Source organism: Bufo gargarizans, chromosome 3 (genome assembly GCF_014858855.1).
Source record: "Bufo gargarizans isolate SCDJY-AF-19 chromosome 3, ASM1485885v1, whole genome shotgun sequence".
NCBI classification, from domain to species: Eukaryota; Metazoa; Chordata; class Amphibia; order Anura; family Bufonidae; genus Bufo; species Bufo gargarizans.
The window spans coordinates 87,868,507-87,884,639 of NC_058082.1; the positions used below are offsets into that span (position 1 = coordinate 87,868,507).

General features: G+C 47.9%; 1 protein-coding gene across 3 annotated transcripts in view; it reads right to left on the minus strand.

The window, feature by feature from the left end:
- Positions 1-16,133, minus strand: part of IFT88 (intraflagellar transport 88) — a 124,162-nt gene that overhangs the window by 14,200 nt on the left and 93,829 nt on the right. For all 3 annotated transcript variants that reach the window (XM_044284096.1, XM_044284095.1, XM_044284098.1), the window contains exons 17-21: positions 9,015-9,201; positions 8,387-8,495; positions 5,830-5,980; positions 4,909-5,024; positions 2,052-2,104 (exon numbers count right to left, since the gene is read on the minus strand). In XM_044284096.1, the coding sequence (XP_044140031.1) occupies positions 2,052-2,104; positions 4,909-5,024; positions 5,830-5,980; positions 8,387-8,495; positions 9,015-9,201 (616 nt within the window). The remainder of the gene's footprint in view (positions 1-2,051; positions 2,105-4,908; positions 5,025-5,829; positions 5,981-8,386; positions 8,496-9,014; positions 9,202-16,133) is intronic.

The following is a 16,133-nucleotide window of genomic DNA, read 5'->3' on the forward strand; positions in this document are numbered from 1 at the left end:
CTGCCGGACCCAATTATCGTCAATGGGGTCTGGCGGGAAGGTGGTAGTATCCGGCAATTCTCTACAGGAACAGCTGCTGCAAGTGTGAAACTAGCCTTACTGTACCAGTGCTGCTGATCCTGGAAACAGGTAAAGCAGATCATGACGTACGCTGGGTAGACTGGTATACATCCCAGTCCACATCTGGTGGCTGCCATATAGTCAAATTGAATTCCCACAATGATTACAAGTCCTGATAAATGATTAACATAATTTAATGATGCTGCATTGAATTAGAAAACATTTTCAGATTATTTATTTTTTTAAACCTTGTTTTTATTGAAGGTTTTTCAAAAGTTTTACAGAAATCAAAAGATAGCATTGCAAACAATCTACGTAGGAATACATTGGAACAGATCCATTAGTCTGTATTAATGAGGTAGCAGACCTTCTTATTCATACCGATGGGGGCATCTTACTATAAGGCCTCATGCACACGACCGTGCTGGTTTTTGCGGTCCGCAAAAAAAAATGAAGCGGCCCGTGTGCCTTCCGCAATTTGCGGAATGGAACGGGTGGCCTATTGTAGACATGCCTATTCTTGTCCGCAAAAGGGACAAGAATAGGACATGCTATTTTTTTTTTTGCAGGGCCACGGAACGGTGCAACGGATGCAAAAACGGCGGCTTGGATGCGGACCAAAACAACAGTCGTGTGCATGAGGCCTAAGTGACAGAAATAAGGGCTTCATAGGAGTTCCTTGTGTAGAAAACCATAAGTCAAGAAAGTGAGAAGGAGTAAATGGGTTGGGGGTGAGGTACGCCTAGAATCACCCGTTAACGCTGTATAATCTGTGCCCCCCCTCCCCCCAGGGAGTACTGTGCGGGACCCACTGACACCAGGACAGACCACTAACAACCAGAAGCACCTCTAAATGGGCGATTCTCTCAGAAGCAATTGCTCTTGGTACCACCCAGTCAAGTGAATACATGTCTTTATATCTTGTTGTATGCGTTGAGGAAGTAATTGAATTAATTTTTCTCACATTTTCAGATATTATTTTATAATCAGTATAGTCTTGCTTCTCTAAAACACATTCAGAATACCATGGCTGAGGTTCTAAGGTCTGTCGGCAGTTTTGGCCATGCAAAACTGCTAACCTAACGATAGGTCATCCATATTTAAATGGGTTGTCCTGGTTGACCAATCTTTAGGATAGGTCATCAGTATGTGATTGGTGGGGTTCCGATGCCTGGCATGCTCAACGATCAGCTGTGTGAAGAGGCTGCGGAGCTCCGGTGAGTGCTGCAGTCTCCTTGCAGCTTACCAAGCACAGAGCAGTCCATGGGATAGCAGCTGTGCTTGGTATCACTGGAATGGGACTGTGCTGCACATGGACCATGTGAGAGATGAACAGGACGTTACTGGCCTAGGAAGAAGCCACAACACTCATGGAGGAATGTCGTCTCTTCAAACATCTGATCAGCAGGGGTGCTGGGAGTCAGATCCCCAACAATAAGATACTCATGACAACTCCTTTAAATCTCAGAAAAACCCTTTAAGGTCCCCATTCACATAAGCAAATAGTCAACCGAACTGACACGATTTCATTATCTGTCAGGAGGAGGAAGAATCAGATGTTGAATTTTATCATGGCCAATCTTATGTTCTCCTGAAGGATAAGCCACTGGGAGGAGTACGCTTACCATCATCTACTCTTTGAATACACATGCATGCTCAGCCAACCTACTGTACATGCGTATAGGCAGTTCAAGAGGAATAGCATTTGGTTGACAGTTATTGAACATATATATGTCCACCTTCTTTATTTAGTTCAAATAGCCTGAGGTATTGGCTTTTAGAAGGTGTCATACTACGCCCCCCCTTACTGTTAGAATGCCTGCAGGCAGGTATAGGGCTATATGGGCCCCCACAAATGGTAGCACTCCTTTTGGTTTTGGACTAGTACTAAGAAGATCAAAAGCAACATGGCTGACAGAAAGGCTTATACTTTATGTTCTGTTCTAACAGCATAACACACGATCAGTGCAATCCATATACAGGATACCTACCGCTTCTTCTGTGACAGCTTGCCAACATTAATTGCCATTTCACTTGAGTTGGTCTGGAGAAGAAGATAAATGTACATGAATGACAATGGAGGCATGTAATATATACATAAATGGATTTACACAGAGAATTTACCAAATTGTTCCAGAAGCCAGCCATGTGTTAGTGGTCGTCATCAGGGAAGGTGTATGTGCGCCATGTGTTAGTGGTCGTCATCAGGGAAGGTGTATCTGCGCCATGTGTTAGTGGTCGTCATCAGGGAAGGTGTATCTGCGCCATGTGTTAGTGGTCGTCATCAGGGAAGGTGTATCTGCGCCATGTGTTAGTGGTCGTCATCAGGGAAGGTGTATCTGCGCCATGTGTTAGTGGTCGTCATCAGGGAAGGTGTATCTGCGCCATGTGTTAGTGGTCGTCATCAGGGAAGGTGTATCTGCGCCATGTGTTAGTGGTCGTCATCAGGGAAGGTGTATCTGCGCCATGTGTTAGTGGTCGTCATCAGGGAAGGTGTATCTGCGCCATGTGTTAGTGGTCGTCATCAGGGAAGGTGTATCTGCGCCATGTGTTAGTGGTCGTCATCAGGGAAGGTGTATCTGCGCCATGTGTTAGTGGTCGTCATCAGGGAAGGTGTATCTGCACCATGTGTTAGTGGTCGTCATCAGGGAAGGTGTATGTGCGCCATGTGTTAGTGGTCGTCATCAGGGAAGGTGTATCTGCACCATGTGTTAGTGGTCGTCATCAGGGAAGGTGTATCTGCACCATGTGTTAGTGGTCGTCATCAGGGAAGGTGTATCTGCTGATTTATTTAACCCTCTAACCCCACTACAGCAGGACTATAGTAATACACGACCACCACTGTATACATGAAGGGAGACTACACGTGGGTGACCACCGTCTATATTATCCATGTCTTAATGGTTCAATCTTTGTTTTATTAAAGGCATAAAAGTATATGATATAACAAGCATATCAAGTACATAAGTATAAGTAAGGACCAATTATTGGCCACATATAGGCCTTAGAGGTAGTAAAATGTATAGTAGCCAAATCAGGTATGACACAACATAAAATAGGCTGATGGAGCCAGTCAGGTTGGTATAAATAGGGCGTACATTTCCAATTAAATGGCCAAACATTCACATTAACAGGGGGAAAGGACAAGACGAGACAAGGACACAACATGTACATGAGCTAGGGAGCAAAAGGGTAGAGGAATGGACTTAATATATCATAGTCAGCATTTTAAGAACTACTAACTGGTATGGTGCCAGTTGTCAACCACCCTGAGAAAGAAGCGGAGGTGCGGAATTGGTTCCATGGATCCCAGGTCCTCCAGAATGCCGAGGTAGCGTCTTCCTCAGAGGCACTTAACTCTTCCATATGATATTATCCATGTCTTAAAAGGAATTTTCCATCTTTGAGGTATTGATTGGTGGGACAACCACTGATCAGCTCTGTGCAGTAGCCACTGGAAACCTAGCAATGGACGGAGCTAGAAGCAGGAGGCTAATTCCACTGTGTAGTGGGTTCAGCTCAGTAGTCAAGTGAATGGGAGCTGACATGTAGTACCCTGGCACGGACCAGCCAGATGGAGCCTTTTTTCTTCCGGCTCCACCCTCTGTTATGTTTCGGCACTGACAGCTGCCACAAACAGCTTTTTAGTGGGGGTGCCGGGGGTCAGACAAGTCAAGGTAGAAAACACCTTTAATAAGGTATATTGAAAATGTCATCAGACAACCCCATTAATTCCGACCAATTCTCTACTCATATTTTCATCTGTTGTCAGTATGTGTATAAGAGTAGTGAGGTCAAAACGTCTTCAGCAAAATGTATAACTGAAACGGCTCACTGCAGCCTACACACAGAGGTAACAGGTAATGACAACCCGCTCTAGTAACAGCCACCAAGAAAACACCCGTAGATCTCACAGAAGGGAACGTGGGTGAGACACTGGGAGTAGGGTGGGTGCCTTGTCTCCAGTCCAAAAATATAGTACTGGGGCTTCTGAATTTGGAGGATTAGTCTCACCATGAGAGGATATTTTTGAGAGCCTCTTTTTTTTCCGGTGGTGGCTATTAATGGATGGGGTCTAGTGTGTCCTCCATGGCAGAGTAGAAAATTATGGTAAGTTCACCCTTAGTGAGAAATTCATTTATAAAATGGAGGCTGTCCAGAGAAATGTGTGCTGGTGCGCTTCTCCTAACATTGCTCACTACACGAACATACCATACTCCTGCTGAATACCGGACTTCAATAAAGAATGGTGATGATACTTTTCCAGCCTCTTCGTATCGTACCATTTGACTCGTGACTACAATGTGATCTATGGAATACTGCCTGGGTAGTTGTCAAGCCCGTTTTATTATAATGCTTTTACACAACCGTACATTGACTCTCCTGGCTACTGTTTGTTTCAATAAAACGATTTAAAAAGTGGGTTCTCCAAGATTTAAACATTGATGACCTATCCTCAGCTGTACGAAGAGGCCACGTCACTCAGTAAGCACTTAGGCCTCTTCCTAGGCTATGTGACGTCACATTCATCGGCCACATGGCTGAGGCGCATGTACGTTAATCGAGCTGAGCTGCAATACCAAGCACAGCCGCTATATAATGTACGGCGCTGTCTTTGGTAAGCTGTGAGGAGAACGCTGCACTTGTACGAGCGCTGCAGCCTCCACAAACAGCTGATCGGCGGGGATGCCGGGAGTCAGACCCCCGCCGATCTTATATTGATGATCTATCCTGAAGAGAGAGGTCATCAATATGTAAATCCTGGAGAACCCCTTTAAGATGGGAACACCCCTTTAACTGTACATAAGTAGATAAAGGGAGCTCAACTGTGCAACCCCAGATACTTACTGAATAAGTGCAGCTCTCTCAAAGTACTTAATGGCTTTTTCACAAAACTTTTTGTCAATGTAGTAGGCTCCCAGCCATTCAATCACTTCAATGTTTGATGGGAAGTGGCGATAAGACTGTATGGGAAAAAAAGGCGAGAGAAATGCAATTTCAATAACCACCAACTGAAGTAGTGACTGACAGCAATAAGCCATATACAATATGAATGGAGCAAGCAAGGCTACTTTCACACTTGCGGCAAAGTGATCCGGCAAGCAGTTCCGTCGCCGGAACTGCCTGCCAGATCCGGTAAAACGTATGCCAACTGATGGCATTTGTAAGACTGATCAGGATCCTGATCAGTCTGAAAAATGCCGGATCCATCTTTCTGGCGTCATTCATTTTTTTCGGTCTGAGCTTGCGCAGACCGGAAGGACAGATCCGGCATTCCAGTATGTTGAATGCTGGATCCGGCACTAATACATTCCTATGAAAAAAAATGCCGGATCCAGCATTCAGGCAAGTGTTCATTTTTTTTGCCCGGAGATAAAACCGTAGCATGCTGCGGTTTTATCTTTGTCCTGAGGTCAAAAGGACTGAACTGAAGACATCCTGAACAGATTGCTCTCCATTCAGAATGCATGGGGATATACCTGATCAGTTCTTTTCCGGTATAGAGCCCCTAGGACGGAACGCTATGCCGGAACAGAAAAACGCATGTGTGAAAGTACCCTAATCACACCCAAAGATAAGAGAGAGACTTGGTACAGAATTGTAGAAGATGGCATTTCTGTATTGCAATACCATGTAATCTGCTACCTCAAGAAAAAAAAGAAAAAGGGTGATTTTGATGCAGATTTACTCCAGACCATCTGCACACAGCCCAACTGTACTGCATTGCCCCTCACCCATTCCTGTATGACTAGCGCAGGGAACACATACCTCACAGTAGAAATTGAATGCTTCTAACTTGTCGCCCTGCGTATCGTACAGTTCTCCAAGTTTAGCAAGTGCGTGCGCATCAGTCGGTACAATGTTTATAAGTTGTAAGAGCCACTCGATCGCCTGATTAGGATCGTCAAGCATTTCATACCTGAATAAACTCCGTTAAGGTACATATACAACACAATCTACCAATTAGATTAAGGGCTCATGCACACAAATGTGTGCTGGCCGGCCCCGTATTGCAGGCCGCACTATACGGTCCCCAGACGTTTGTGCACTGCATCACGTATGCGGACCCGTTCAAGTTGAATGGGTTTGCATCCGTCTGCGGAAACCGCATGGATGTTGCCCGTGCATTGGGGACCGCAAATAGCACGGAACGGCCGGCACACGTTAGTGTGCATGAGCCCTAACATGTGTAAAAAAAGAAATAAAAAGTACAATATTGATTCCTTCTCAGGTGACAAATGCGAGACCACAACGCTATGAAAAACTAATCATTAGTCAACTGTAAAAAACAACAAAAAAAGATTAAAGGGGTTGTGCACCTATGTTTTAGTTTTTTGGGCAAACTCCCCTTCCTGGGCAGACCTGCAAAGTGAAGCATACTTACCTGCTTCGTGGTGCAGTTACCCACTACTTCTCTCCCCAGCCTCGGCTGCGCTCCCAGGATGTAAACTTCTGTTTTTGCGCAGCTGTAGTCACTGGCCTGCTCTCCTTACGGCATGTCAAATGGTCACGTGGCTCAAGGGGAGCAGGTCACCACTGGAATACAGTGGAGAGAAGGAGTGGGGAGCCAGCGCTAGGAAGCAGGTAAGTATGCTTCCCTTCACAGGTCTGCCCAAGAGGGAGGGGGTTGCCAATACCCTCCCCAAAAGCGAACACTCCTTTAAATTGTGCAAAAACTAACAAAAAGTAAAGCAAGCCTTAATATAAAAGTTAGGATGAGCTGCTGGAAGCTGTAAATCACGTACTATGTGGGGGTCCTTTACAGTAAATATCAAATGTGCTTCACTTCACCCGATGTCCAACGGAGCAGCTCTTGGTGGCGACCGGATCTACTGCAGCCCATTGTCGTGGACTGATTGGCTGATCACTGAGGCCAGTTGGGCATATTACCAAAGAAATACCCAGGCTGGATCTTTGCATGCGCCATAATTGGGCGCTGTGTGCGGCATTCTAAAAGGAATGTGATTTGAAACTATGATGGCCCAGAAAAGACCAAGGAGTTAAGAATATAATAACCTGAAGTATGCCCATTTATACAGACCAATATTAATTATTCAAGAGGTATTCCCATTTATATAAAGGGATGGCATATCTCTAGGATAAACCATCACTTTGTGATCGAGGGGGCCCATCCTGTAAGATTTACCTGATCTTGAGAATGGTAGGTAGGAGTGGGCACTACACAAGGGTCAATTGGGTCACGTGTTACTTCTGCTCACAAGGGACAGTGATGTTATATTTATATATGCATTTAATGTATTTTTCTATGTGTTGTTTCCCCTGTGACTAGAGGGAGATAGGGAGCCCCTAGTATAAATGTCCAGGCCCAGACAGGGAGGGGTTAGGTCATAGTCAGGAGTCTGTGGAGACAGAGGTGAGAAGGCACCAGCCAGAGATATGCTGAGGGCCTCCTCCTGACATGCAGCTGGATAGTCCAGGCTCCTAGTTGCCCCAGGAGGCTAGAGAAGGAGTACAGCCTGCCTGGAGACCAGTAATCCAACAAGCACAGAAGAAGTGACCCCAGTAGTAGGGATGAACCTCCTGGGAGAAACCAGCTCAGAGAAGTAAGCTGAGAGGCAGAGGTACTATAAGATAGAAGCAAGGGTCAATACGGGAGGAAGATTTATTACCAAGGATTAAAGCCAGCATTTAGGCATCCGGGCCTTGGGATCCAGCCAGCTAGAATAGCTGAGGGGATAGTGCAGCCTGGTCTGTGAAGCATTAACTGTTTACCCTCCAAGTATCTTGCAAGATAAATACCTGCCATATTAAGAAGTAAACCTGCTTGTGAATGATATGATTCAAGGAACTGCATTATCAACTGTCTGTATAAAGTTTGGACTGTTTTCCAAGTAAAGCAACGTTTGGTTTACCATACCATCTGTGTACCTCAATTACTACTCCTATAAATCGGTGTGCCACCGTTACAGGCACTGGCGTCACGATCCTTAAAGGGACCTTGCCTCAGGCACTCAAAATACCTGCAACATCCAGGGCACCTCATACACCATCAGGCCTGGTCCCTACATCCAGAGTGTGCCCCAGACGAACTTGTGTCTACCTCTCCTTCACTACCGCATGCCTGCCCAGGGTTCTCCTCCAAGTGAGTAACCCTCGATTGCCCATAACCGTGACCTCACTATCGCAATACCCTGCAGGTCTGGTGTGCTGCATAAAGAGCTACAGCCGGGGTGCTCCTGGTCACCCGACTGTGCGGAGAGCTGCAGCACAGCCCCTTCCTTCTTTGGATGATCAAACAATGGCATAAACCCTGTAACGCAGGCAATACAACGGTAAACGGTCAGCGGTTTTCCAGCAAGGATACAAGTTTGCTATCTGACTGACAACCTGTCCACTGTTCCTCAGGATCGCATGGAGTTTAGTAAAACAATCCAGAGCATCCTCCAGGCGATTTTGTTTCTTGTACGTCAAAGCTAGGGAAAAAAAGATATTCTTTATTAGATGAGTTTATACGGGACTTTATTCTGCAATATAATCTCACGGATCACAGTACAGATGGTAACTTGTGGAAATACACATTGATAATCTACATGATAACGGTTCAGGTGGCATGTGGTTCACAAGTGAAAGGAAGACACGAGGAAGAAGTGATTTTTAAATACTTGGTGCACATATTTGTCTACCTCTGGATATACATCGAAGGATAAAAAAAAAATGTCAATTTTCATCCTTACAAACTGAACTCTGCAGCTGAGGCAGATGGATGGGTTGAATGGTGACGTCAAGTCACTTCAGCTACATGAGGCAATAGGATCATGGCAGGCCCATGTGAGTGCCCATGTAAAATGAGGCGTATGTTTTTATTTTCTAAATTTATTATATCTAGAATCAAGAATAATCAAGTCATGTCAAAGGGTAACCCGGAAGCCACAGGTTGTAAAATCCCACTCAAAGAATACAAGACATGCAAAGTCAAAGAAGAGCCTCCTCACCAAGGTTATAGAGTGATTCCGTGCAGGACGAGTCGTTCCTCAGAGCTTCCCTGTAGTATTCGGCTGCTTTTTCATAGTCTCCGCTTACAAAAACTGAATTACCCTTATTTGTCAGGGCTGATGGATTGTAGCGATCAGAGGTAACCGCTAAATCTGCATACAGATCAGCCTGTGAGAAGTCTTTTTCCTGTAAGAAAATGTAGACATAAAAGACAATGGTCCATTGGGTGGAAAATAATAGTAATAAATCTTTATATAGCGCCAACATATTCCACAGCGCTTTACAATCAGAGGGATTATGTACAAACAAACTCATACATTACATAGCAACAAGATGGAAATCTGTGTTTCTAAATCAGCATATTAGTCAGGAAGGACTATAAAATGCCGGGAAGGACTTCCGGTGTCTGTATGGAGTGACACGACTAGTGAAGCTCCAGTACCCTTCTCAGCTGTATCACGCTCCGCAAACCGCCTACAGGCTCATCTTTCCCATCCAGTGTGTCGGATACCCCGCAATACTTCCACAAGTGTATGGAGAGGTGTTTATTGAGAAGTGGGAAGAAGCCTGGTGACTGTGACGAACAGAGGCCTAGCCAGACCAACAGCGTGCCCAAGATGGCGTCTGAGCACACTACTATCCCCGATAGCGTGCCCCTGGACTTGCAGCCTGCTCCCTCCCAAGATGACATCTTTGGGTCCAGCTCCTTCCAGACCACCGACCTTAAGCGCCTGGTGGTGAATCACTTGGCTCCGGACCTCAAGGCTTCATTATCAGCCACGGTACAATCGGCTCTTACAGAGCTGCAAGATGCATTTACACAGCAAGGCTATCGCATTGACCAACGTGAACAACGCACCTTGTGTGTAGAAGATCTAGTAGGCACCAATGCAAAAGTGAAGATGCTGCAGCTAGCAGTAGTGGAACTTAAGGATAAAGTGGACGATCTAGAAAATCGCTCCTGCTGCAGCAACCTGCACCTGGTGGGGCTACCGGAGGAGGTAACGGGGTCGGAGCTGCGACACATATGCGAGTTTGACCTTCCTAAAGCACTTGGCTTGTCGATACCACGAAAAAAGTGGAAAGTAACTTAAATGACGCGGAGGGTCCTAGAGAAAATAGGGAGAGGTCCCCGAGGTCTAGACAAGTCATTATAAAGTACCTACACTTCACAGACAAAGAGGACATTATACGAGCTTATCGGGCTCATAAAGAACCGCTGACTTTCCAGCGTCACAAAATCATGCTGTTCAATGACTACTCTGCAGTAGTGACAAAAGAGGTGGGCCTTCAGCGGGGTTTGTACTTCTTTATTTTAGCCAACATTCGTTTTAAACTAGTGTATCCTGCAGTACCGTGCGTCAGGTGTGCAGATGGATCGTTCAAGACTTTTGGGTCTGCCTCAGAGGCTGAAGCCTTTTTCGCTCAAGGGCCTTATCTGTCAGATCGAGAAGGTAGTGATGGAATAGGCATAAGCGGGCCAAAAACGACGCAGCACAACTCACCTGGATCATCACCGGGACAAACAAAACGTGGGATGGTACGCATAGCACCAGCAGCTATGGAGCAAAGGCGAGATCGGCGCTGAGGAACTTTATTGCTAGGATCCACAGCTACGCCCTACCGTGGCTTCGAGATATGAAGGTACTGTCGCATTATATACAGTACTTTTCTTCCCCAACATGTCTGGATCTGAAGGTAACGGAGTGTCTGGAGATACCAGAAAAAAGGGAGTCTACGACTGTCACGGCGGACAGGAACTCAGATAAACAAACAACCAAATACACCAGTGTCTAGGCTAGATGCTGGGGACAGGTCACCTCCGAGCACATCCCTGACTTCTCTCCCTATGCTGCTAAGCCCACTTTCTGACCTTTATGGTAGGTAAGGCTACTTTCACACTAGCGTTCGGAGCGGGTCCGTCTGATGTTTCATCAGACGGATCCGCTCCTATAATGCAGACGTTTGCATCCGTTCAGAACGGATCAGTCTGCATTATAACTTAGAAAAATTTCTAAGTGTGAAAGTAGCCTGAGCGGATCCGTTCAGACTTTACATTGAAAGTCAATGGCGGACGGATCCGCTTGAAGATTGAGCCATATGGTATCATCCTCAAGCGGATCCGTCCCCATTGACTTCCATTATAAGTCTGGACGGATCCGCTCGCCTCCGCACGGCTAGGCGGACACCCGAACGCTGCTTGCAGCGTTCAGGTGTCCGCTCACTGAGCGGAGCGGAGGCTGAGCGCTGGCAGACGGATGCATTCTCAGTGGATCCGCCTCCACTGAGAATGCATTAGGGCCAGACGGCTGCAGTTCAGGGCCGCTTGTGAGCCCCTTCAAACGGAGCTCACGAGCGGACACCTGAACGCAGGTGTGAAAGTAGCCTAAGAAGTGTCCTCGTGCCTAGGCTGCAAACACCCTAGAATCCTCGAGATGGTGAAAGGGGAGAAGGGGCAGAAGACCCGCAAATAGCCTAGAACGCAAACACACAAACAAAAGAAACGTATCTGAGCTGGAACAGACAATCCTTCCTTCCTGAAGCCAAGACCAGAATGAATACTATAGCCCGCACGGCCCTCTGGGAGAGAAGGCCATTTAAACCAATGACCCTGCCCAGAGCACCTGAAGGAAGGCGGATCCAGCATGATTCCAAAACAAACAAAAAAGGCTAGACACGTGCTGCCAATCTGGCAGATCTCCGCACACTGTCCGAGCCGGGCATGACAGTACCCCCCCTTCTACGGGTGACCTCCGGGCACCCCGGACCAACCTTATCCGGGTGGGCTCTGTGAAAAGCCCTAACCAGTCGGCTGGCGTTGACCTCTAGTGCCGGAACCCACATCTTCTCCTCGGGGCCGTATCCCCTCCAGTGTACCAGGTACTGAAGGGAACCCCGAAGAACTCTAGAATCAAGAATCCTGGAGATCTCGAACTCTAAATTCCCATCGACCAGAACAGGAGGAGGGGGCAATGGCGATGATTCCACTGGTCTCACATATTTTTTCAAAAAAGATCTATGGAACACATCATGGATCTTCCAAGTCTGCGGAAGATCTAGTCGAAACGCTACTGGATTGATCAGCGCTGATATTTTGAACGGGCCAATAAATCTTGGACCCAGTTTCCAAGATGGCACCCTCAATTTAATGTTTTTCGTGGACAACCACACCAGATCACCCACACACAGGTCCGGACCAGTCACACGTCTCCTGTCAGCCATTCGCTTATATCTCTCACCCATCGTCTCCAAATTCACTTGTATCCTCCGCCAGATAGAGGATAAGGTAGAAGAAAACCTTTCCTCCTCTGGCATCCCAGAGGAGCTAGTCCCAGAAAAGGTACCAAACTGATGATGAAAACCATATGCGCCAAAAAATGGCGACTTATCCGTGGATTCCTGTCTACGGTTATTCAAAGCAAACTCCGCTAAGGGCAGGAATGAGGACCAGTCCTCCTGATTCTCCGCCACAAAGCACCTCAAGTAGGTCTCCAGGTTCTGATTAGTACGCTCCGTCTGTCCATTCGACTGCGGATGGAAAGCCGAAGAGAACGAATGTTGAATGCCAAGCCGAGAGCAGAACGCCCTCCAGAACCTGGAGACAAACTGCGTGCCCCTATCAGAAACCACATCCGAATGAATACCATGCAGTCTCACGATATTGTCAACAAAAATTTGCGCAAGAGTCTTGGCATTAGGCAGACTAGTTAACGATATAAAATGAGTCATCTTGCTAAAACTACAACCAAAATTACTGTTTTCCCCGAAGAATTCGGCAGATCGGTAATAAAGTCCATGGACAAGTGCGTCCAAGGACGAGACGGAATAGATAAAGGAAGGAGTGAACCAGCCGGTCGAGTATGCGCAACCTTAGATCGTGCACAGGTCTCACATGCTGCTACGTAATCCTCAATGTTCCTACGTAACCCGGGCCACCAGAACCTCCGAGACACAAGGTCACAGGTGGACTTACCACCAGGATGTCCGGCAAGGACAGTATCGTGATGTTCCTTGAAAACCTTGTATCGCAGTTCTTCGGGAACAAACAACCTCCCTGGGGGACAGGAACCAGGAGCCCCCTCCTGGGCTCCCAACACCTCCATCTCCAATTCGGGATACAGAGCGGAAACCACAACCCCGTCAGCCAAAATTGGAGCAGGATACTCTAAATCACCTCCCCAAGGAAAACTGCGAGACAACGTATCTGCCTTGATGTTTTTGACCCCTGGACGAAAAGTAACAACAAAATTGAACCTGGTAAAAAAAACTGTGACCATCTGGCCTGTCTAGGGTTCAGACGCTTGGCAGATTGCAGGTAAGCCAAATTTTTATGATCCGTATAGACAGTAACGGGGTGAGAAGCCCCCTCCAACCAGTGACGCCATTCCTCAAAGGCCAACTTTATAGCTAGCAACTCTCTATCTCCCACATCATAGTTCCTCTCGGCGACCGAGAGCTTCTTGGAAAAGAAAGCACACGGGACCCATTTACCAGGAGAAGTACCCAGTGTGGGGATGTGCTCGTGGTAGGCTACGGTAGCGGCGGCAGTATTGAGGCAATCATAGACAGTCTTTGTGATACACTGTGACTTTATTCACACCAACGGCATAACAGGCAATGTGCAGACCACACAGGTGCATATCCACATAGTGCATAAAACAAAAGTCCTTCCATAGAAAATAAACAGCAGGTTTGAGTCACCTTGTTTTGGACAGACCACAGCAGTTCTGCAGGCTTCTAGGCTATCTGCCTTTGTCTCCCTCAGGCCAGAGCCCCTTCGGCTCGTAGCACCACAGGTCCCAGGGCTATCCTTCAATGTGTGCTGCGCCCAGACTCTCCTTCACCAGCACTCACTCTGTCTCTGGAAATCTCCAGCACAGCAAGACACACCCCACCCCCATCATCAGCAGGCTGGGTTCTTAAAGGCCCAGCTCCACCAAAAACCTGGGCTGGCCGTGGGGAACAGTAAGAACCGGCCCGGACACGCTGCGCCAGCAGCATTCGCCGCTGTAACCGCAATGATCCGGTTCTTACTCCACCGAGGCCAGGACCTCTGGTGGCACGTATCGTCCGTCCATTATTATTCCGGGGACTCTCCTACATATCCCCCCCCTTTGTTCACCCCTGAGGGCTTGAACATACCGTTCAAGCCTGAGGGGGTGAACACACGCACAGCAGTGTACCCGGGACAGGGCATCTGCGTTCCCCTGTAAGCGGCCGGCCCTGTGCTCAACAGTGAACTTAAAGTTTTGGAGGGACAAGAACCACCTGGTAACCCGAGCGCTCCCCTCCTTAGCCCGACTCATCCACTGGAGAGGGGAGTGGTCGGTCACCAGACGGAACCTTCTCCCCAGAAGGTAATATCTGAGAGACTCGAGTGCCCACTTGATGGCGAGGCACTCTCTCTCCACAATGCTATACCGGGTTTCTGCTGGGGTAAGCTTGCGGCTTAGAAAAACCACGGGGTGCTCTTCCCCGTTGAGCTCTTGGGAAAGCACAGCCCCTAGTCCTACTCCCGAGGCATCTGTTTGAACTACAAACTCCCGCTTGAAGTTGGGCGTCACCAGAACTGGGGACTCACATAGGGCCGACTTCAAACGGGAGAACGCCTCCTCCTCCTTCTCCCCCCAGCGAAACATCACCGACTTTCTACCCTTCAAGAGGCCGGTTAACGGGGCTGCCAAGGTGGCAAAATGGGGAATGAACCTCATGTAGTACCCAATCAGGCCCAAAAATGACCGTACTTGCTTGGACGTACGAGGCCTGGGCCAATTCCGGATTGCTTCAACTTTATTTACTTGGGGCCTAATGACTCCGCGTCCAATCACATACCCCAAATAGCGAGCTTCCTCTAGTCCCACCGAGCATTTTTTTGGGTTGGCAGTTAACCCCGCCTTCCTTAGAGAATCTATCACTGCCTGAAGTTTTGACAAATGACCCTCCCAGTCTGGGGCTAAACACGACTATATCATCCAGATACGCGGAGGTATACTGGTGATGGGGCTTGAGGACGACATCCATCAGACGCTGGAACGTAGCCGGAGCGCCATGTAACCCAAAAGGCAACACCCTATACTGAAAAAGCCCCTCCGGGGTGACAAAGGCCGTCTTCTCCTTTGCCGCCTCCGTCAGAGGTACCTGCCAGTAGCCCTTCGTGAGATCTAGGATCGAAAAATACCGGGCTTTTCCCAGCCGCTCTATCAACTCGTCTACCCGAGGCATGGGATAGGCGTCAAATTTTGATACCTCATTCAATTTCCTAAAATCATTACAGAACCGTAATGAACCATCCGGTTTGGGAATAAGGACAATCGGGCTAGCCCACTCGCTCTTTGACTCTTCTATGACCCCTAGACGTAGCATCGATCTTACCTCCTGCGAAATGGCCTGTCGCCGAGCCTCCGGTACTCGGTATGGTCTTAGGCGGACTTTCACCCGGGGCTCGGTGATAATGTCATGCTCGATCAAGGTGGTACGTCCAGGAAGGTCAGAGAATACGTCCCTATTCCGACTAACAAATTCTTTCACCTCTTGTGCTTGTTTGGTCGACAGTCCGTCCCCTATCGTCACCCCAGCGGCGCTCTCCGGAACACCTGGTGACCCCGGGTCACTCCCTGACGTCCCGACAGAGGGCGGGCTGTCTGCAAACAAATTCTCTCTGTCTCTCCAAGGTTTTAGTAGATTCACATGATATACCTGTTCGGGCTTCCGCCTCCCTGGCTGGTATATCCTGTAATCAACTGGGCCCACCTTCTCCTTAACTTCATAGGGTCCTTGCCACCGGGCCAAGAATTTACTCTCGACCGTGGGCACGAGTACAAGAACTCGGTCCCCCGGGTGAAATGTCCTTACCCGGGCGGTTCGGTTATATACCCGACTCTGGGCCAGTTGTGCCGCTTCCATGTGCTCACGGACGATCGGCAACACGACCCCTATTCGGTCCTGCATTTTTCCTATGTGCTCTATCACACTTTTATGAGGCGTAGGCTGTTGCTCCCATGCTTCCTTAGCGATATCCAGTAGCCCACGGGGATGTCGCCCATATAACAACTCAAAGGGCGAGAACCCCGTGGACGCCTGGGGCACCTCCCGTACCGCAAACAAAACATAGGGCAACA